Source organism: Python bivittatus, unplaced genomic scaffold, assembly GCF_059951505.1.
Source record: "Python bivittatus isolate LINGU-HERP-01145 unplaced genomic scaffold, Pbiv_v1 ctg000250_np1212, whole genome shotgun sequence".
Taxonomy (NCBI): domain Eukaryota; kingdom Metazoa; phylum Chordata; class Lepidosauria; order Squamata; family Pythonidae; genus Python; species Python bivittatus.
In genome coordinates, this window is record NW_028277057.1 from 1,818,704 (window position 1) to 1,840,070 (window position 21,367).

The following is a 21,367-nucleotide window of genomic DNA, read 5'->3' on the forward strand; positions in this document are numbered from 1 at the left end:
GAGGGGACGGGGTCGGGCGGTTCACCCAATCCAACGTCAGTAGGGGAGGGGTAGCCCAAAGAGCCTTTCGCGCGGGCTTGCGTCACAGCCCGCGATTGCTGTGAGAGGGAGGGTGATCGGTGTGTTGTTGCTATGGCTACCTTTAAGGAAGGGGCGCCGTTGAAGGGAATGGGGAGACTCGTATTGGTGCTGGATGGGCTGCGGAGCAATTGAGCTCCCAAAGCGAAGCAGGCAAACCTGTGAACCATGGTTAACGTAACCCTGGCTCGCTGAATTTACCCTATTACTCTAAGGCAGTGTTTCTCAAGCTTAGCAACTTTAAGACAAGTGGACTTCAACTCCCAGCATTCCCCAGCCAGCATGGCTGGCTGGGGAATGCTGGGAGTTGGAGTCCATACATCTTACAGTGTTGCTCTAAGGACAATGTGGTGGTCCTGATGACTGAATTAACCCAAGCTTTGCATTGGCATGAACCACAAGATAATTAAAACATCCACGTCCTTTTCCTGGGCACTTAATGCCTCACTCTTGCATAATTAGAAACTATAAATGAAGGTGGAACTAACTTGACTTCGATGGACTAAAACAAAACTTCCAAAGGTCTGACGTACCGTACGGCAAAAGCATTTGCAAGAGGGCGAAGGTGGTCGAGCTGAAAAGGCATATTCAAAAAAGGAAGCATGTGGGGGAAAAAAATCAAGAGGGAACACGAGTTAGCTGTCACAAGTTACAGAAATAAAGTGTACAGGCAGTTATTAGCACAAAAGATTTCGTCAATGCTTAAATCAAGCTAGGAATTGATCCGTATTTTAACTTTCAATAATCTATGCACATGTTAGGCGTTTTCCAATAAAAACTAAGACATTAGCCTGCAAATCGACAGACAACTAAAGTGAAAACTAACCAAGCTTGTAACTGACCTGGTGAAAGACGTGAAGTGAATAGAGGTTGGAGTAGGATTCCCACAACACGCTAGGCTAAAATGTGCTGATCGTTTGGTGCGTCCTGCAATCCCACTCAAGTTCCCCATCTGCTTAAAATCATTTACTGAACTGTTGAAGAATTTCTTCCCTATGGTTCACTCTTTGCTCAGATCAAATGCCAGAAGCCACAATTAGAGTTCAAAACATTTATTTAGCACACAAGGCAAAAGCATTGAGTGCAGCTCGCCCCCAGCCAGGGGTGCAGCACCATTTTATAGTCAGGCACAAACAACTAGTTTGCACATGCCTAATTCTACAATTCTCAAGTTTAACTTTCTAAACAGCCTGATTTCTCACTTTCTAATCAGCAAGCCTGATCTCTGTTGCTAGAAGCATAAACGCTTTCGTCTCATTCCTTTATCTGTCTATGTGACCCTCTCCTCCTATAATGGTGAAACCCTAACTTCTCTTTTAAAATAGCATTAGTTCAGCTTTCTAATAACTACTTTCCAACAGAACCGAATACATTTTTTGATCCTGAAAATTGCAAACAGACTTCTTCTCTTTCCACATGTGTATATGCCTGTGGGGGTGTAGATGAGGGGGCACCTGTCTTACAGGCTTTCCTCCATTTACCATCTCCCAGGGTGCGCACACAAAGAGCACATGCACCCATACACATAACCTTCACACACACCAAGTAGCAGGATTCCCAGCTGACATCCATCAATCTCCTGGAAGTTCGATGTTCCAGCATAAAAAAAACAGATGTTTGTTCCCTCTAACAGCCACAGACAAAATGGCAATAGAGAGTACAGTTCACCATCCTTGACATTGTCATCCTCAGGCCTGTTCCAAGGTACCCTAAATTGTCTGCAAGGGAACTTTGGGGTTGGGAGAAAAGGAAAATACCTGTTCCCAATGGGAACAACTAAATTTAGCTCAAGGCTGCATCAGCAGTGAACTGGGAATGAGGTGGAGGAGAAACATGAGGACACCCCCCTCAAAAACAGTCGGTGAAGGGTCTTTGCACTGTGGCCATCAGGATGTGGGGACGAGCTATGATAAAATAATAGCTTTACAGTATTAAATTTGTAAATTAACACTAGGGGGAGCTAAATATTTAGGTGTTCAACTGAAAAACCTGTGCTTAGTGCCTTGAATGCACACCCCCAAGCGCACATACTCACACGCATACAAACTCAAATGGAGTTGCAACAGGGGACTACGTATGCAGCTCAAAGTTGAATTATGGAGTTCTTGGTGTTCCCCGCAAACATTTCTTGCAAACATTTCATTCCCAAACTAGATAAAATTTCAGTGCTCTTACATGGTTTGCTGGCCGGCTAGATTGGGAGGGAGGGAGGGATGGGTAGGTGGGTGGGTGGGTGGGTGGGTAGATAGCAGCTTGTCCTACCAGCCTTGTGTGGGTTTGGGCAGAATATGTGGATTGGAGGTAGCATGCCAATCTTCTCTGATTGGCATGCTATTGTCTGGGGCTTATGGTGGTGATTGGTGGTGGTTCCTGCTCATCTGGGTGTTGGTGAAAAGATGTGGGACCTTTGGTTGTTCCTTCTGAATACTTCATAAATAGGGTTTATTTTTATATGTCTGCTGATGGCTAAATTTGGCCAAGTACCAAGCTGCTAGGAATTCTCTTGCATTCTTAGATTAAAATCTCTAGAGTTTCCAGTCGGAATGGTGGTTGAACCCATCAAACAGCTGTGCAGAAGACAGATTCCACCCTCTTCTCCTTTGGCTCACTGCGTTGCATGTAAAATCCCCGTTGTGCCCAAACACAAAAATGGCAAAACTGCAAACCCTTTTTGCTAGGTTTAATTCATTATGGAACAGAAGTCCATCAACAAGAGGATTAAGTTTGTTTGGCAGAATTATTTTTCTGTTTCTGTTGTGGAAAACAGAGAACAAGAGTAACACTAAAGTGGTTCTCCCTGTTCTATTCTGTTTTGACAATGCAACTTTGGAGAGGTTTTTAAATAAGAGAATAATCCATTTCTTTGAGTTTATTCTACTGGCAGGTTTTTACAGAGAAGGAAATGAAACCAACCCTGTAATGGATTCTGGGAAGAATTGGATCCCAAAAACCCTGAAGTCTTCCTATTTCCTCAGTACATCCCAGTGGAATGTCTAGGGAGTGATCTCCCATTCCAAAAAATAGGTGGGAAACTTAAAAAATAAAGCACGGGGGAACGGGGAAGCTGCCATTCCCACATTCCTTCTGTCTTGCTGGTTTTGGATAATATAGTTCTGGGCTCCCAAGGTGTATTTCTAATTGTTTTTTAATTGCCATTGGATATATTTGCAAACTGCCCTAGAAATTTGGTTGAAGGAGCGTTGGAATCTGTCACAAATGGGACATGCCTTGAAATTTGTTTGGGGCCCACAACTCATCCTACCGCGCCCGAGCCTAGCCTAGGGAAGAATAATTAATGACACAAGTAACAATGCCACAACTGTGCGCCTCGTGAAAAAAAATGGGTTGGATTATTGCACACCCACTCCTGTAATACCAAACACGTGTAGTCTGCCAACATATTTCCCATTTTCTGGGCTTATGCGCAAGGAAGAATTTGTAATCAGCTTTCTTTCTAAAAGCAAGAAGCGTAGATGTGAATAGGCAGGAAAGTCACTTTGCAGCTCTACCAGCTGGTTTGGGCACATTCCACCAATCCACAATATGCCGAGAGAACCTGAAACCGGAGCGGACTTTGCCTTCCTCTCTACATGCTTAAGCCTTACAAATTACTTTATCCCATACAGGTTTTCCTGCCTAGGAGAAATGATTTTGTGCTGCATTCTTACTCATGTCTTCTCAGAATAATTTTTTTTCATCAAAGATGGGTTCCATGGGGTGAGAACAGCATGGCACAGAACATTTTTTCATTAGATATCAACTGAAGGTGGCCTATGGAGAATCAGGCAGCAGTAAGATTCTTCATCAGAGCAGTTAAAACACTAGGGATGGATAGATTCCTAAGGGTAAATTAAGTTGGTAATTAAATCCTCTCATTCAATTCAGGCTGTCATCATAAACCTGCTTATCAGGTAGCAAATTCTACTCAATTTGAATAGGACTGCAGTACATGCATAAATCAGGCTGTCATTGAGCTATGGGTAGGACAATGTTTGTGTGCGCGCGCGTGGGTACAAAAATTTTGTGCTGCTAGAAAAACTTGTGGCTTCTCCCTGAGTCATCTGATATTTCCCTGTGCAGAGATAATATTGTTTGCATCATTAAAGTGTGATACTCATCATGAAATATTGAAAACAGAACTGATTTGGGTACTTCCTATTGCACCCTTCTATTTTAATTCTGAACCATTTATACTAAGCTATAATACAATCTGTAATGTTTTGCTACTGTATCTTGCAGGATTAACATTTGCTCTTGAAGAACTACTGATATTCAGGTCTGGTTAGGAATCCTACTGTAATCAAATGCCGGATACTCAACTTGAATTTTTATCAGTTGTGAGTTGTTGCTTTAGTAATTTTCAGCAAATCTCTAAAAGTTGTCACTGGAGTGGGGAATGCAGACTGGAATCACTTCCGATAAATTATTCAACTGGTAGTTGTACATACAGAATGTAAGATTTTATTGAGACAAAACACTTCTCCTGTATGCATAAGGTTGCTGATCCAGTCCCTGAAATCTTGAAGTTCAAGAACTCAGGTAAAAGTGTTGGAAAAGAAGCTCTTGCACACATCCTGGGAGATTCAGTATCAAACACTTTTAATTATTATTTTTCATTTATAAAGCACCTAAAATGCACTCAATGCAGTACCCAACATTAAAAACAAGGTTGTTCCTTCCCACTGGCTTGCAGTTTAAAATTCCACGGCACAAATGTGATGGGGAAGAAAGAGAGAGGGAAAAGAATAAACTTAGATAACATGTTTTTATTGTGGCCAGCTGGAATAGAGACAAGTTGGATCCCAATCGCAGCTGGATTCTCGTGGATTTTTTACTTCAGACCAGAGAAGTAACAGCTAAAAAGAAAATGGGTATGTTTGAAACAGAATTTGAGCTCCAAAGGATGTAGGGGAGAAGGATGGCTTCATGTGCCCTCATGCTGCTTGGGTCTCATATGTAACTGGCAGTTTACAACGCAGGAAGAGCCCCAATGGATCTGACCAATCACCTATCTGAGGCCTCTAAAAGCCAAAATGCGCACCCTCCTCGACTAGATCATGGCCATTCAGCCCCAAAACTCATCACTGCTTCAATGCACCCTCCTGTTCCAGTGAATTCCCTGTTAGGCATGACAGAACCTTTCATTCTGTGCTGAGAAGTTTTGACAATTGGGGCAAAGGGTCTTGAGGAGCTGGCGGTGAAATCTGATTATTTACTGGCACCCATTTAAAAAAATCTGCTAACGTTATAGAAAAACAGCCTCAGACCCCCCCCAAACTGATCTCATCATATCCCGCTTTTTACTTTCTTGCAGTTTTAAAAATATAATTTCCCCATTCAACGTCTTTATTTAAAAGGGAAAAGGAGAAGGTTCAAAGAAAGAAACGCAGATGCTTCAGTGACAAGATCCGGAAGGCATACTGACCTCCAAAAACTATTATTGTACTGCAAAGTCAAGTTTCAGTTAAGTGAATGGGAACATGCATTTAGCACTAAATTGCCTGCAGGACTGTACCGCTGTCTACTGGGCCTTCCCAGTAGGATCACAACCTCCCCACGAGTTGCCACTTCAGATTCAGTTCACTTTTTCCTTGCTTGACATTCTAAGCTGGGATACCTCCCTTCCACCAGTATACGTACATATCCAGGAACATTTTATACATTCAGCAAAATCAAGCTGTTAATTTCTTTTTCCTACGGAAGAGTAAAGGCTCACATGTTCCCATGCGAGGAGGCGGCAAAAAAACCCACAACTCTCTGTATACAGATATCTAGCACCTCAGAGAAGAGGATTCCATCTATCTTCTGTCCTGACATGCAGCCTAAAATGATCCACTGAATGTGTCAACTCACTTTGTCAGCGAAGTTTAAGTTCTCAGGAAAATTTGAGGCTGCCAAAATTAGCCTAACAAACACTTGGTTGTTGAAATCAAGTCCCTTGCTTGCTCTCCCTAAACTAAGGAAAGGCAGTAGGCCTTCCAAGCAAACAAGGAACTCCTAATTTTGAAAGCTGGCCATGGAGGCAGCGGCGGCAGCGGCTTTGCAACAGCTGATAATGGCCTCCACTTCTTCCTGAGAGCCAGAGAATGCGAGGATATTGATCATATACTGTCTGCTGCAAGCCAAGGTGGAGAGATGCCCTCTGACTTCTTCAGAATCTCCATCCAGCAGAGGCCCACTTTCATCTATGACAACGGGAGCGGAACTTAAATTAATGGAGCAGAAAAGTATGAAGGACATCATTTGTTCCAAGAATTATGGTAGTTGTGCTTCTTACCACCCCTTCCAACAAGTTGTTGGAAAGTTTATACAAATTATTTTCACAAGTGGTTGCCCCATGAAGGTAATCTTTTGCCTACTATGAGAAAAAAAAAAAAATGGCCAGCAGATCACTGAAACGTGGGCCAGTGGGAGCCACTGCATTCCCAATCCCAGTGGAGGTTCCTCAAGGGACTGCCAAGTTCAGTTTTCGATGATTATTCCTCCACTTGCTGCTGCTTCATGGTCTTCTGTTTGGCATGTGAATGTCTACAGGGACAAATGTCACCGCAGTGTTCCGGGAAGTGTTTCTGCTGTCTTGTCCTAAAATTGAGGGGATGGTGTGTTTTGCATTCTTTGGCTCCAGCTCTCGCTTAGTCCTCATGCGCCTACAAAGAACCAAGCAGACTTTGTGTTATTGTGCTGGTTGTGCAGCAAAGACAAAGAGCTGTGGCACCTGAAAGCTGACCACCCCTACTATAGATAAGCTTTTGCAGACCAGAGTCCTGGTGGACAGACCCTTGTTCTGAGAAAGCATCCTTGCTTTGCCACTACACAGCTCCAGAAGACTACTCCATTCAGGAGATGTCCCTCAAATTCTTTTCTTTTTAGAATAAACTTTTCAGAGCAATTTTTTTACATCAAATTACATGAGAAACGGCAGTGGGGAAATTTCAGGAGATTCTCTTTCTCATTCTTCCCCAGTTTCTCTGCAGCTCTGAAAATATAGACAGTAAGAATGCCCAGGAGGTCCTGATGTAGCTAATTTATTAGATTTGTAAGGTTGCCCAGCTCAAAACAACTCTGGGTGGTGTTAAATGTTAAAAACAAATTACAAATAGCAATTAATTAATTAATTGTTAATCACCCCTAGAACTGCTCATTATTTATTTATTTAACCAATCAATCAATCAATTAGATTTATTTACAGGACTTACAGGCTGCTTTAGTCAGAAGCAACTACTGGCCCGCTTCTCTCTCTTTTGTGTGTTTTTGATGAACAAAAATGGCACATTAGCCTATAACGTCTCACAAAAGGAAAACTGAATATGAAAATGCGATGACAGCAGGATTTGATTTATGAGGTAAAAATGCCCATGGAATACATAATCAGAGTGATTGCTTTCCTCAGACAGACACAATGATGTTATTTGTGACATCATCATGACGTCATTTGTGAAATGATGTCATTTATGAAATGATGTCATTACATATGGGAGGTCTTTGTTCCCCCTTCCACCTCAGATACCTAAGGACCGAGCAGTCGCATCCAATCAGTCGACTGTTCTCCTGAAAAATGAAAAGAACTTGAGAAACATAAATCAAATGACTAACCTGTTATACATTTTAAGGGTGAGCAGAACTGTTGTAAATATTACTATGACGCCTACTACAATAGCGGCAACAATTGCTCCAGAACCTAATAAGGAGAAAGAAAAACAGCAACTTGATAAAGCAGATCTGTTTGTGTATGCAAAGTTTTAAATACATTTCAATTGCCAGCTTATAATAAAATAGAATCCCCATGTCCTACCTATGGGAACTTTACTTTATGGAATAACTTCCTTCCACAGATCAAGCTGGCAGGACTCTGGTAGTCTTTCACAAAGCTGCCAAGGTGGAATTGTTCCACAGGCCTTCTGATATTGCCCCGTGCAGGTTGGCACCGCTGTATTGTCATCTTTACTACTGTTTAACTTTTACGTTGAATTTCTACTGCATTTAATAATTCTAAACCATTAGGAGCTGTATGACTTTTTCACAGTATATAAATTAAAAGAATGAATGAACTGCCAAATGCTAGGAAAATCTAAGCCCCATTTTTACAGGGAAGGGAAAATGAGGTCCATGATCAGGACCTGGATCAGTTGCCCAATTTGCCTCCTCCTAAAGCCTCCACTGAAGGAAGCAATAATCATTTGAACGCCTGCATCTTTGCAGACCCTAAACTGGATTTTTGAAACAACATGCTTACAGCAACTGGTGCGCAGAAAGCCACTGCTGCTGGTTGCCCCAAACAAGCCACTGTTCTAGCACCTCATCTTTTCCTGCCTCTATGAGATGCCTTTCTCACGCTTGATAAACAGTGGTTCTTTCACTGAACGGCTGGTTTTCGATCACTGAGCAGCAATAATATTTTGGAAAACCAGAAGGACTTTTCCTGCCCAAAGACTGTACAACAAGGGAAACATCCCACTTGGGGGTGAGAGGACAATTCAGATAGATAGATAGATAGATAGATAGATAGATAGATAGATAGATAGATAGATAGATAGTCCTCTCACCCCCAAGTGGGATGTTTCCTGTCTGTCTGTCTGTCTGTCTGTCTGTCTATCTATCTAGGAATTGTCCTCTCACCCCCCAAATGATATATATATATTAAATTTTTAAAAAATATTTTAAAGAAATTTTAAAATAAAAACAATACAAATTTTGAAAGAGAAAAGTAAAGAAAAGTAGTAAGTGAAAAAAGTACAAAGAAAGAATAGAACAGAACAGAACGGGAGGGGAGGGGAGGGGTTATAAAGAAGTGACTTCCAGACTTAACAGTAGTTACAAGTGCATTTACATTTTACCCTAAGATTACAACATAATTCCCTTCCATCCATAGTCTACCCTTTCTAATCATCCAACCCACAAATCACAAGTTCGTTTTTTTTTCTTTTTTCAGCAAAGTTCACAAGGGGTTTCCAGTCACTAATAAATGTAGTTATTGCCCTTTCTCTAATCCAACAGGGGTGAGAGGACAATTCCTGTTAAACAATTAAGCTTCCAAAAACAAACCTTCTCAGTTTGATACAAACCACCCCGAGATCAGTTCCTTGAAGATGACAGCCATTATCTATGGCTCATCCCCAACAGGACTTAAATTTTATTTAAGTTTTATTTGGTGATGAACGTTCGTTGGAGCAAAGCGCCTCTTCAAAGCCTTGCGCTCCACACGAACGCCCGGTGAAAAGCAATGCTCTGAAGGGGTGTTCTGCTTCCCAAAGGTTCTTCCTTCCAAGAGCGAAGTGAAGCAACTTCATTCTCCTCTGGTATCTACAGCGGGTGGAGAGTCTTCTGCACCGGGTCAGCACTCTACTTGCAGAGAAGCCTCTTCCAGCATCGGCAGATACCAGGAAGGCAATGAGCTGATGTAAAACCCTTGGCCAAGGGAAACAGCTTCATCTCTTCAGATCCCATCACCTCTACAGCACCCAGTACCTCATCAGGGCAAATCCAGAGCTGATTCATGCAGATCTCGAACGTGTTTCTTTTCGCCTAGTCACACGTTAGCAGTGCAAAGACCCACAGCCCGATGCCAACCCTGCCCTTTCTTACTCTGATAAAGGATTTGCTCTCGAGACTTTGTGGTCACATTCGTCCAAGTCAGGGCATATTCAGACGTTGGAGCGGCTGTGGTCATCTTGATTCCAACTAGGCAGAGCAAGGAGACAACGTTAGAACGACGCAAAGGGAGCCAGCGAGAATCACAACAGAGGGGCCGACATCAGGCAAACGGAGCAACGTCCGTTGATACCGATACAACACAGCAGCTTTCTGGTTTCACAGAACACGTTGGCTTTATCCAGATGATCCCCCTCTCCATGGAGATGATTTATAAAGCAATCAAAGCCACTTATTTGGTTCCCTGAAATATTTATAGCCAGAGCACTGTCCTAAGGATCTCAGGGTGAGTTGCGATCCATGAAAAAGAAACGATGTGAAATTCTAACACAAGGACACTGATGCCCTGATTTTTATGGGGGAAGAGAGGGCACAGCCAGGTTACAAGGATTCTTGCAATCAGATAAGGGGTAGGGAGCCTTGAGGAAAGAACTGGGGAGGGGGGCACATTGCCCCCTGAACACTGGACGGCACAATTGATAATACAGCATCACTTTGCTCTAGTACCATCAAATATATGTATCCTAAATCAGTGGTGCAATGGTTAAAATGGGGAATTTATAATCTAGTCCAGTGTTTTTCAACCTTGGCAACTTTAAGATGGGTGGACTTCAACTCCCAGAATTCCCCAGCCAGCTGGGGAATTCTGGGAGTTGAAGTCCACCCATCTTAAAGTTGCCAAGGTTGAAAAACACTGATCTAGAGTGACTACATGCAAAGGGGAACAGAGCACCATATCATTTGTTGTCTTGGTCCTGCTTTGCAACTCTCTTTAATAACTTGATCGGGATATACACTTTGGAACTTTTGTAATGGCTTCATGGGGGTGGGGAAGTTGAATTTATTTTGAATTCCGTCCTGGTTTTTTTGGCTTGATTTGTTCTATTCTGTCTGGGGATTACAGTGAATTAAAAGGGGGCTTAACTCTGTTATAATTTAATCAATAAAAGCAATAGGCGATCTTATCACGCAGGGGTGAGGAAGTCACATTTGCCCAAATCCCCTCATTTACACAGGATCTGGCATCGCGTCGTGATAATAGCACATTGATTGCAGTGCAAAGAGCTGCCACGTCCATTTTTCCTCAGTTACGAGAGGGGTGTGTGCGTGTGTGTTTGTGCATGAGCACGCATAAGGTAAAGATAATTTTTCGTATTATTTTTTGACTGTACAAAAGAGGCTCGCCACGGTCTTCTTCTCAGATTTTTTTGACTTCCTGGTCCAGCCTGTTGGTCTCACCTCCAAAGAGCAACTAAATCTGACTGTGGTTCGTCTTCCATGCTCGGTAAGTACTGCCGCCTAATTAAACCTAAACATGCACGCACAAACCCACATGAAATGGGGGGAAAGGCATCATCTTTAAAACGCAGAATCTGCTGACAGTTGAGCATAGTTCTTGAAATAAGGGAAGTGAGCATTCACAATAGCAGTCATCAGTGGTAACACAATGACTCCAGGATCCTGAACGTAGCACCTTGATACAATACAAAGACTTTTGCCAAAGTTTACCAGAGGCAGAAATGGGATAAGTGTATATGATATAGACCAGGGTGTCTCAACCTTGGCAGCTTGAAGATGTGTGGACTTCAACTCCCAGAATTCCCCAGCTAGCCATGCTGGCTGGGAAATTCTGGGAGTTGTAGTCCACACTTCTTCAAGTTGCCAAGGTTGAGAGACACTGATATAACAGGAAGGAAGGAAGGAAGGAAGGAAGGAAGGAAGGAAGGAAGGAAGGAAGGAAGGAAGGAAGGAAGGAATGGCACTTTTTCAAATGTTGTTAGTTATCTGCAAACAACTCTATTTTCTACTTCCAGCCTCAGTGTTCAGTTTTCAGTCTAGGCCTGGCCGCAGATGTAATTCCAGGAAATTCACCCCAGCTAGCAAACGTTTTCAAATCTTCTACCTTGAATAGACAGGACGGCTCTTTTTCAAAACTTGAAAATAAAAACAGCGGTCATCCGGGAATCCCCGTGGTGGAAGAAATGGTTCGAAAAACCACAGCTGGCTGTAAAAGGCTGGTGAACGGAGGCAGGCAGCTGCTAATACTGTAACTTCTAACTCAGCTCTATAGTGCAACTTTTCTAAATGTAATTTCAGTAACACAAGTAAAAACTAACGGGGAATTGGAGCTCGTTGCTGGCAGCCTGCCCCCCCGCCCGCCCATCGGTGTCTCTTGAGAGTTTTGCCCCCAAGTTTTCAACGCTTTGAATTGCAAAGTTGTTTGCACTGTACAGCGGTCTCACAATTTCCAGCCAAAATGGAGAGCAGCGAACTTGAAAATAACTCTGGGTCTGAATCTATAACTAGGTCATTCTCCTCCAAGTGAATGGCGCCTTTGTGCACCCATTGCTGACCTACTTTTGTAACCCGATCATCTACTGTGGTCAGGGATCCTCTTTCTCCAACTTCTCCTCCTTTCTGAAGGAATCTTGTTCCCAAAGTTCTCCTTTGCAGCTCAATCAGTCCTCTGTGTGTGTGTGTGTGTATCAGATGGCTATCAATTCCTAATGCAAGACCCTTTATCCATCCTAGGCCTCTAATTCAAGTCCCCCAAAGGCTACTGTTGAGTATCTCACTGCTGTTTCATGAGGCTATGAATGGTCAAAGTGGGGGGGATGTTCGTCTTTTGGGGAGGGTGGCAGCAAGGCTGAGTCAATATTATTTTAAAGCAGGGGTGAGGGGCCAAATGGCACTCAAGTTAGAAGGCATTTCCATGCGTGGAAGATGTTTGCCTCTGGCTGTTCCTTTTAGCAGGGAGAGATCTTGGCAGTTATTATTTTGTTCCTGGTGGTCAAAAAATCCCTCTCCTCTATATTCTGGCCTTCGAACCGTCACAAAGATAAATAACAAAGAAGCATAATTCACTACAGTCTACTCTAATGATAGGGCTGGCCCTGCTGGGGAGAAACAGCCATGGGAAGGCTATTGATTTTACACACTTCTAGAAGCAGCTGTATGACTGAGAAGTAAGCAAATCTGATTCCTCTTTTCCTTTCCTACTTTAGGTATACAGGTAGTCCTCACTTAACAACCATTCATTTAGTGACTGTTTGAAGTTACAACGGTGCTGAACAAAGGGACTTAAAACCAGTTCTCGCACTTAAAACCATTGCAGCACCTCCACGGTCATGTGACCACAAACTGGACACTTGGCAACCAGCTCACACAACAGTTGCAGTGTCCTGGGGTCACGTGATCACTGTTTGCAACCTTCCCGGCCAGCTTCTGGCAAGCAAAATCAATGGAGAACCGTGTGATTCACTTAATGACCATGTGATTTGCTTAATGATCATGGTGATGCACTTAATGACCACTGTAAAAAAGGCCATAAAATTGGGTGCAACTCACTTAACTGCCCCCTTAACAAAAAATGTTCCGGTCCCTCTTGTGATTGTTAAGTGAGGACTACCTGTAGTTTAAGTTAATGGCTGACAACAGCTGGCTGCAAGGATTATATTAAATTCTTCCAATAACCATTAATGACTTAAACAATTAATCTTGAGATGATTGAAGCACTTGCTTGGCCACTGTAAGGAAAAGGACCTCAAAGGAGGAAGAATATAGTCCAATCCAATTTCTTAACACCTTACAAATGGTTGCAGCCCAACCAGTATGGTTTGTGAACTGTGGCTCATAGCTTATTCTGTTGTGTAGACCCCAGTTATTCAATAACCCATGGTAAAACAAGCTATGGCTTCATGCAATATGCAGTTCAACTATTGTGATTTAATCCATACACCATGCCTTTCTTTCTCTCTCTCTGTGGTGGTGGGTGTCTGACATTCCCCATCAACACACTGTCCCCTAAACTAGGCAAGCTTTGCACAGCGCACTAGATTCAACTGAGGTTAGCTTGTTGGTGATTCAGTGTGTCATGCAAACAGCGTCAATACTGGGTTTCCAAGATTTTGAAAGCAACGGAGATAATCCACAGGCCAAGGAACCCTGAAAAATACGTCATCAGGCCTGGGGGTCTTTGGGAACTGGAGACATTCTTAGATGGCTCCACTATGACTGATATTCTGTTTTCTCCGTGCAGTTTGTATCTTTTAAAATTTAAATTTTTTAAACTTGTTGATGTCGTATTTGAATAATCACTTTTCATCTTTTATAATGATTGTTTTTAATCTCTTTGTTATTTTATTTGTTGTACGCCACCCAGCGTCGTTTTGTGTGAGACGGGCGGCTATATAAATGTGATGAATCAAAAAATTAATTAATTCATTACAAATTCTGTTTCGGAGGAGCAGTTTTCTAGTGACATTCCTGTGGCCAAATGAATGTTGCAGGCAGAATGGGAGGAAGTCCAGCCACTCCTTTTGAGAGAGCCGGAACCAGGGGCACCCACCAGCTGCACTCCATCCTTCATCAGCCTTTGATATAAAAAGCTCTTCCTTCAATAAAAAAGCTCTTTTTGTCTCCCTGCACAGCACCTGCTTTTCAATCCTGCACCTTTATTTTCAGGTGGGGAGGGAGGGCAAACAAAGCCCTCATTCATTCAGCCTGCTTGCTGCTGCGTTGGCCGATCCAAAGGAAACGGAGGAACCATTTCTCTGGAGTGGGGCTGACTCGGCCCTCGCCTTCAACAGGGTTCTGCTTCTAGGCAGACGTCCCGAAGCCAGGAGGAGGAAGACCAGCCTTCTTTTCAGATTGCTACTACGATTATTCCGCTGAATGCAGTACTGCAGCTAATTGCCATCAACCAACAGTGGAGTATGCGGCATTTGGTCAGGAACTGAGGTACAGGGAGTCCCCGGGTTAAGGATGCCCGGTTTACTGTCGACCCATAGTTAAGAACGGAGCCTACTGTAGCGAAATTTGAGTTCAATGCATAACGATTCAAGTTAAATATACAATGGTTCGAGTTCATTACACAATACTACTTATACAGTATTATACGATGGCTGGCTGGGGAATTCTGGGAGTTGAAGTCCACCCAGCTTAAAAGTCACCAAGGTTGAAAAACACTGCTATAAAGCATACCAGGTTAGTGTTTCATCTCATTTTTAATCCAAATAAATATATCAATCAACACTATAAAGGCAACCAGAGCAGGGAGCCTGGTGGAGATTCAAAGGAGACCCTGCTGCTGTTCAAGCTTCCCACCCTCTACAGGCCAGCTCTATGCGCTTCTGTTGTTCCCATTTCCAAGATGATAGGACCGAGGTGCAGAAAAGGGAATGCCAATGAAGCAAGGGGAGCGGTTTGGAATTCTGGGAGTGCCACCCATCTGGGAGGAACCTCAGCAGCTGCAAGAAAGCTGGTCGAACTCACAAACCTGGTTAGGAAAAAGGCATTTCCTCGCCAGGGGATGTTAATATTTGCCGTCAAATAACTTCCTATATTTCCCTCTCATTGGCCTCTATAGCCAACCCATTTCTTTCTTGCCTCCCTCAGGGAAAAAGTACAGCATCCATATGAAATTTTCCTGAGCTCTGCAAAATGCACCTTGCTGAAAAGTTGTGTGGTTGACACCAATATGTTTAATTCCCCATTAGTTACATCTCTACCCTACCTTTGATTTGGGAGATCAAGGTGGCAGACCCAACAGACCACCTTCTCCTTTTCCTCACCACAGCAGCCCTGGGAGGGTGCCCAGAGTCCAGAGTCTCCTACGGTGCTTTCATGGCCGAGGGGGGACTCCAACCTGGAGCTGGGTAACCCTTTATCTCGCCACGCCAGACAAGCTCCTGTTCTCCTCTCCCTCCTCCTTGACTTCCATTCCAGATGACTCACCCCCAGCCTGGAAGGTCCGGCCGGTCCAGTTCAAATTCCACACGGAAGAGGATGAGTTCAGGTAAAAACATGCAACCCAGCATGGAAAATGCCTGCCCTTGCTCCAAGGAAATCATAGAAGATTTTACCCATTATTTCTTGTACTGCCCTATTTCCGCTTCAGCCCGTGGAAGAAATTCAGGAGCATGCTGGCCGGGGAATTCTGGGAGTTGAAGTCCACCCATCTGAGAGTTGCTGAGGTTGGACGTCACTGAACTGGACTGCTGGGTAATAGATCTGGCTGTTCATAAGGGGAAGTGATCAATGGGAAGTTAATGATTTCTGTGCGTACAGCCCAACAGCACGCGGATCAGCCACGTTGCACAGCAGGGCGGGGCCTTCAAAGTTGAGTAAGCTGCCCAAAGGGTAACGAAGAAGTTGCATTGCTTTCCAGGAAAAAGGCATTGTGCGTGGTTGAGTCTATTCAGGGAGAGCCTCTTCGTAGACCAAAGAATAGGAATTAGCAAAAGAGAGAAATCCGTTTGTTGGGAAATCTTGACTGTTGCAATTTCAAACCAATACACAGGCCCAAACATGTCTCAAGTCACAGTTCTCCAAATTTTGCAACCCGAGGTGTTTGTTCGAAAGAACAGTAGGGAAACGCCTACATAGAAACACTTAGATTTGTGACAATTGGACAGACAGTCATTACATTAAGAACGTGGATTTGCAAAGCATGCGTAAAGCAGAAAAGCAGCAAACAGAAAGGCCTGCGTTTGGAGAACTCATATCAACTCTACTGCAAGCTTTAAAAACAATTTCTAAGTTTGACAATTGAGTTTAACTGACATACAACAATGAGAAACTGGGGGGAAGCTGAAATTGACAGATGTATAAAACAAGACACTAAAGTTCGCTGGTTGGCCCATTTACATGTAGGCCCCATGCTTGCAAAACTCATGGTCCTTTGGGGCCGCTTGTTCCCCCATTATCCATGAAGAGGCCTGCCTCTTTATAGGATCATAGGATGGCTGTTAGACAATCAAAAAGTCTCCACCAACAAAGAACATCTTCTCAAAGAAAACTGAAAAACTCAGCCATCCTTGCAGAGCAAAGGGAATTTCCTGAATTAATCCCGGTGGGGTTTCCTAAATTCCAGGAAACAACCACCAACTAACGTGACGAAAAATAAACAAATAAATAAATGGGAGTGTCAGCCTTACCAGGTAGACCAGACAGGAAACACAACCAGATGAGCTAATTCTACTTTATTGTAAGGCTACGTTAACAGAATCTTGCAAGCCTGAAAGTACAATTCTCCTGCGTCTTTTTACAGCCCAAGAAACTAGGGAGGGTCCCTTCTGAGCCTCTTGCCCCAACCACTATCCAGCACAGGCTATGTCCTCTCTTATCTGACTGATCCCTAGGCAGTGTTTCTTGGCCCTGTCTCCCAAGGTCTTTCCCACATGCCATTACATCATCCTCGACCTGTTCACACAGCTCTCTTGTTTCTTTCCTGCCTGAAGGAGGTGATGGCGGTCAATTTTGATATACTGCAGCGCAACAGGGGCTTCCAATTCCCCCCAACGCTACACGAATGCTGCAGCCATGCCACTGAGACGAGAACAACAGATTCTACACTGATCCACACCAGGGTTGCCATCAAACAGAAAGAGGCACTTACTTTGCGCAACTGATCTGGAGGAGCGGGGCAAAGCGGTAGCCAAGGCTGAAGACCAAGCTCTGCCTCCCACCTTCTGCTTCTGGCACAGCAGCCAATGATGTCCTATCCCACCAAGAGAAGATTCAGTGGCCGCTCTGATAGGTTCCCAATGCAGCAGGAGGAGCAGAAGGTGTCTTCTTGGCTTCAACTCAGGCAGAAACTGTCTTGAACTGGCCTTGAACATCCACTATTTGCAATGTCACTCAAGTGCCACTTTCCTCACACACCTGGCCTCCGCTGCAGGTAAGCAGAGCTGGTCTGGGGGCCCCCAGTGTTCGGTAGCTCAGGAGTCAAAATGGGTTTTCCGTTCAACCATTACAACCGAAGGGCAAGCTGTCAGGAGAGCTGAGATGAAGACCTCACCAGAGCGGGGACTAAGGCCTGTGAAGGCGTCAACAGGAGGAAGGGAAGCAAAGAAACAGGAGCTCAGAGAAAAGGATGAGATAAATTTAAAAAAAGGACCAGGAGAACGAAGAACAGCAAAGGGCCCCAATATTCTATGGCTTAACAATAATGTGGCTTCTCCCCTATAAATAAGGCAACTACCGTGCAGAAAGGCAATACATTTTGGAAAAATCGGAGGTGGTGTTTTGTGTGAAGGGATCAAGAACCAAAAATGCCAAAACACCAAAGCTTTTGAAAGGCTGGTCTATGAAATATGCCAAGGATACATAGAGGAATATCTATCTTCTTCAGTACAGCAAACACTCAACGTGTCTGAATGTTGACTTCTCCAAAGATCAGTATAAGTGTCACTTTACATTGATTAAATAGGCCTCCAGGAACAGACTTGGCAACCAAAATATCCCCACTGTGGTCGTTTAGTTGCATCAAGTGAAAAAGATGAACCAAACGATGAAGTGCAAAACGCTGTAAATTAATTCTTGAGTAGGTACAATCAGGCCCGGTGAGCAAGCATGAGGTTTAAAGACGGATCTCTTCTGCCATCACTAACCTAGATACTATAGAACAGGGTTTGTCAACGTTATCAACTTTAAGATGTGTGGACTTCAACTTCTAGAATTCCCCAGCCAGCCATGCTGGCTGGGGAATTCTGGGAGTTGAAGTCCACACATCTTAAAGTTGATAACGTTGACAAACCCTACTATAGAGTGTTTTCAGAAAATGACAAGTGTAGAAGCTATTGAAAATTCATTGAAAAGAACCGAGTGCAGTTGCTCAGGGGCGAGCGAAAAGCCTTCCAAATTTGTTTAGAGCTACTCTATGTTATCATGACAACGTGGAATTGAATTGCTGCCTTCATTCAAACTGGCAGGCCCCCATTTCAGATCCTGTGGTCCTGAGGGTGACTAAGTCAAAGGCCATTTCCACAGCATTAACTTACGGCATCACTCAGTCATCTCTTCGGCAATCTATCACTAGGAGACGGGTTCTAAGTCTCCCCAGCGATCGCTGGATGAGGCTGTAAATCACCAGTGTGGAAACAATGACAGTGCTGGAGGGACTGTACTGTCAAAACCATAAATGGCCAAATTCTAGGTCTGCTGAGGTTCCTGCCAGATGAACCTTCTCCAGTCTGGTGCCCTGGAGATGGGTTTTGAATCCCAGGTCCTGTTTGAATGGGGACAGGGGTATCTGCGGGGTGGTGTTGTGCCAAAAAATGGCACGAAATGAAAGCTTCACCCGTTTTTATACCACCTCCCTCCCCAGGGACGCCGCTGAACAGATTTAGAAAAAAAACAAAAACACATCTCAATGCGTGGCCCACCTTGTCAGGCTGGGAAGCTGTTTAACACTTGGATGAGAGAGTAGCAGGAACTCCCAGCGTTGCAGGCTGGGCTGGAAAGTTGAGAAAAGGTTTCAGAAAAAGGAAAGTATCATCTTGCCAAGTAAACCATATGGACACGTCCAGAGCATCTGTAGGAGTCGCGCTTCACTCCAAGAAGTCTGCTTTTTAAAAGCAAACTGTGGTTTTAGGCACGGTGTCAACCAGGTCACAAGATTACTTCAGACAATTGGTTATTCTCTCAGTTCTAGGGCAACCAAATACTAAAGAGATGGCTTTAGTAGCTGTGCAAAGCAGTGGATTTTGCCAAGGCTTTTTGGACCAGCCTTCCCCATGTGAAACCGCCCCCCCTTTGGACCCAGCCATTCAAAATGCAGGAACCTGGTCTTCACTCGCACCCGTATTCCTGCCTGTTCAAGTCCACCATGGAGATGATGAGAGACCTCCAAAGGTCTCCTTTTGGACTTTTCTCCTTTTCCCACAGGAAAATTAAAATGAAGTCATGGCTCTCCTTTATTGCTTACACAATTTACCTAACTCATACCACACTAGCTGAAATATTCCTTTTCACAAAGCTACTGAAGGTTTCAGTGACCTGATTACTTTTATTTATTTAAACAAACCACTAGGAAAAAAAAAACAGTCCTGCCCTCAGGCTTAAAGGAGAACAAAATCCCTCAAGTATCAATTCTTAAAGTAAAAGTTTCTTTGGTGTTTCTCCAACCTTACATCAGCCTTGAAGTCTGTAAATGTAAGAGTGAAGATACTAACAGTAAGATACTAATATAACAGTACAGATAATACTGGTAAAGTGCTTTAAATACTGGAAAAAAAACAACGATGAAGATAGCAAGTATGGTCTTTCCCATGTCAGTGGCTTCACATCTCCCCTCCCCTTCTTAAATTTAAAATCTACATTCAGTTTTTTCCTGCAGAAACCAATTCTCTATATCTTTGCTCACAAGTAAGTACTGTAAGTTTCCAAGGGCTGCAGTTCTGGGCATTATCCTCATTTATTTTCTTTAATTATATTTAATCCCCACCCACCCCCCAAAACCCTCCAACAGGGCTACCAAAATCCTAATTCCAAACAAGAAGATGGCAAAACTTAACCCCCAACAAAAGAAATTCTCTCCAGCCACAGGAGGAGGAGGAAAAAAATCACTCCAGCCAGCAAGTCAAATCTACCTTTCACAGCCTAGAGAGATTCCAATTTTAAGGCACCTGTTTTGCACCTTAAAGCCACCCTAACCCGCCCAAGGGCCAACAGTTTTGGCTTTGCCCATACTGGGGGGTCGCCCAAAGAACCCCCTTTGGAGCTGCTTCTCCTGACCGCGAAGTCAAAAAAGAAACCGAGCTCTGAAACTGCTTTTTCAAGGATCTGCACAGATTGGAGATCAAACTCCAAGGAAAGGGAGCAGCTCTAAACAACGCCTTATTTGCCGAATGAACTTACGCTGCGCAAGATGGAAAGGAACCAGGACGTTTGGGGCAACTGAGTAAACCCAGGCTCAGCCTAGGACCTCTCTGGGGGATCCGCTTTAAAAGGAAAAAAAAAAAAAAGCGGAAAAGTAGGTTATTTGTTTACTTTTACGAAGAAACCCAAATAAAAGCCTGCGCCAAGATTTCCTCCAATATAAGGCTGCCGTTGTTGGGAGCTGTAGTCCAGCGCGCTCGGAGGGTCCCAAATCGGGGCCGAACAGAGGTGGCGATGGGACCTGGAGCCCGACGCACCTGGAGGGCCCCGATGGAGAAGGCCGGCCCGGCAGCGGAGAGTCCGCGCTCCGCAGCACCTGTCCCGAAAGGCAGGGCGACCCGCCCCCAGGTGCCGCCGCTCCCGCGCCCCTTCTCCGGGCATCCCCTTCTCCCAGCGCAGGGAAGGGCCGGCGGAGGCGGGAGCGCGCGCGGCCACGCCAGGCGGGCAGCTCCACGCGGGCAGCGAGCGCCTGGGCGCTCCGGCAGCCGCGGCGGCGCTCGGGCGGGCCGGCGGGCGCGCGCGCTTCCCGGCGGCTCTGGCCCCTGGGACCCCGCCGCCCTCGGCCCCCGGGATGCCCGGCCAGCCCCGGCCCGTTCCGCCGGCTGGTACTCACCTGCTCCCGGGGCAGGACTCTACCGGCGCGCCCTGCGGCGTCGTCCCGCACCGCGCGACGCCATCGGCTGCCGTGCCGCTCGGGCGCGCCCCAGCCAGCCAGCCGGCCGGCCACTCCCCGGGCGTCCTGCTTCAGGTGATCCGACTGGCTGGGGCTGGGCCAGGCGGCGGCAAGCCCCTTCCTCCTCCTCCTCCTCGCCGGCGGCGGGCCGAGAACGGGCGAGCCACCGCGCCCGCTTCTTCCCGCAAAGAAGGAAGAGGGAGCTGGCCCTGCGCTCCCCCTTTAATCTTCAGGCCGGGGCGTGGCGGGCCGGGAAAAGAGAAAGAGGACCCCGAAGCGTGTGCAGAGCGCGCCTCTCTGCCCTTC

General features: G+C 44.9%; 1 protein-coding gene across 10 annotated transcripts; it reads right to left on the bottom strand.

Annotated features, from left to right (window-relative positions):
- Positions 1 to 6,443: 6,443 nt before the first annotated feature.
- Positions 6,444 to 21,162, bottom strand: NCMAP (non-compact myelin associated protein). Of its 10 annotated transcripts, XM_088140953.1 has the most exons (7): positions 21,002 to 21,162; positions 20,368 to 20,450; positions 18,894 to 18,964; positions 17,126 to 17,545; positions 9,661 to 9,756; positions 7,672 to 7,756; positions 6,444 to 6,725 (listed from the first exon to the last, which is right to left on the bottom strand). In XM_088140953.1, the coding sequence occupies exons 4-7, from the start codon at positions 17,346 to 17,348 to the stop codon at positions 6,578 to 6,580; spliced, it is 552 nt and encodes a 183-aa protein (XP_087997079.1). In that variant the 5' UTR covers positions 17,349 to 17,545; positions 18,894 to 18,964; positions 20,368 to 20,450; positions 21,002 to 21,162; the 3' UTR covers positions 6,444 to 6,577. The 10 variants fall into 10 exon arrangements, with proteins under 10 accessions (XP_087997079.1, XP_087997080.1, XP_087997084.1 ...); XM_088140954.1 differs by lacking the exon at positions 18,894 to 18,964; XM_088140958.1 differs by lacking the exon at positions 17,126 to 17,545.
- Between the last annotated feature and the right edge of the window lie 205 nt (positions 21,163 to 21,367).

Bases quoted from the DNA above. Each gene is read 5' to 3' on its own strand.
- NCMAP (XM_088140954.1), bottom strand. From the start codon at position 17,348: ATGTTCAAGGCCAGTTCAAGACAGTTTCTGCCTGAGTTGAAGCCAAGA. The intron at 9,757-17,125 runs GTAAGTGCCTCT...TGCTCTGCCTAG, and splicing joins CTCCAGATCAGTTGCGCAAA to TTGGAATCAAGATGACCACA. The intron at 6,726-7,671 runs GTTAGTCATTTG...GGTTCTTTGTAG, and splicing joins ACCCTTAAAATGTATAACAG to GCGCATGAGGACTAAGCGAG.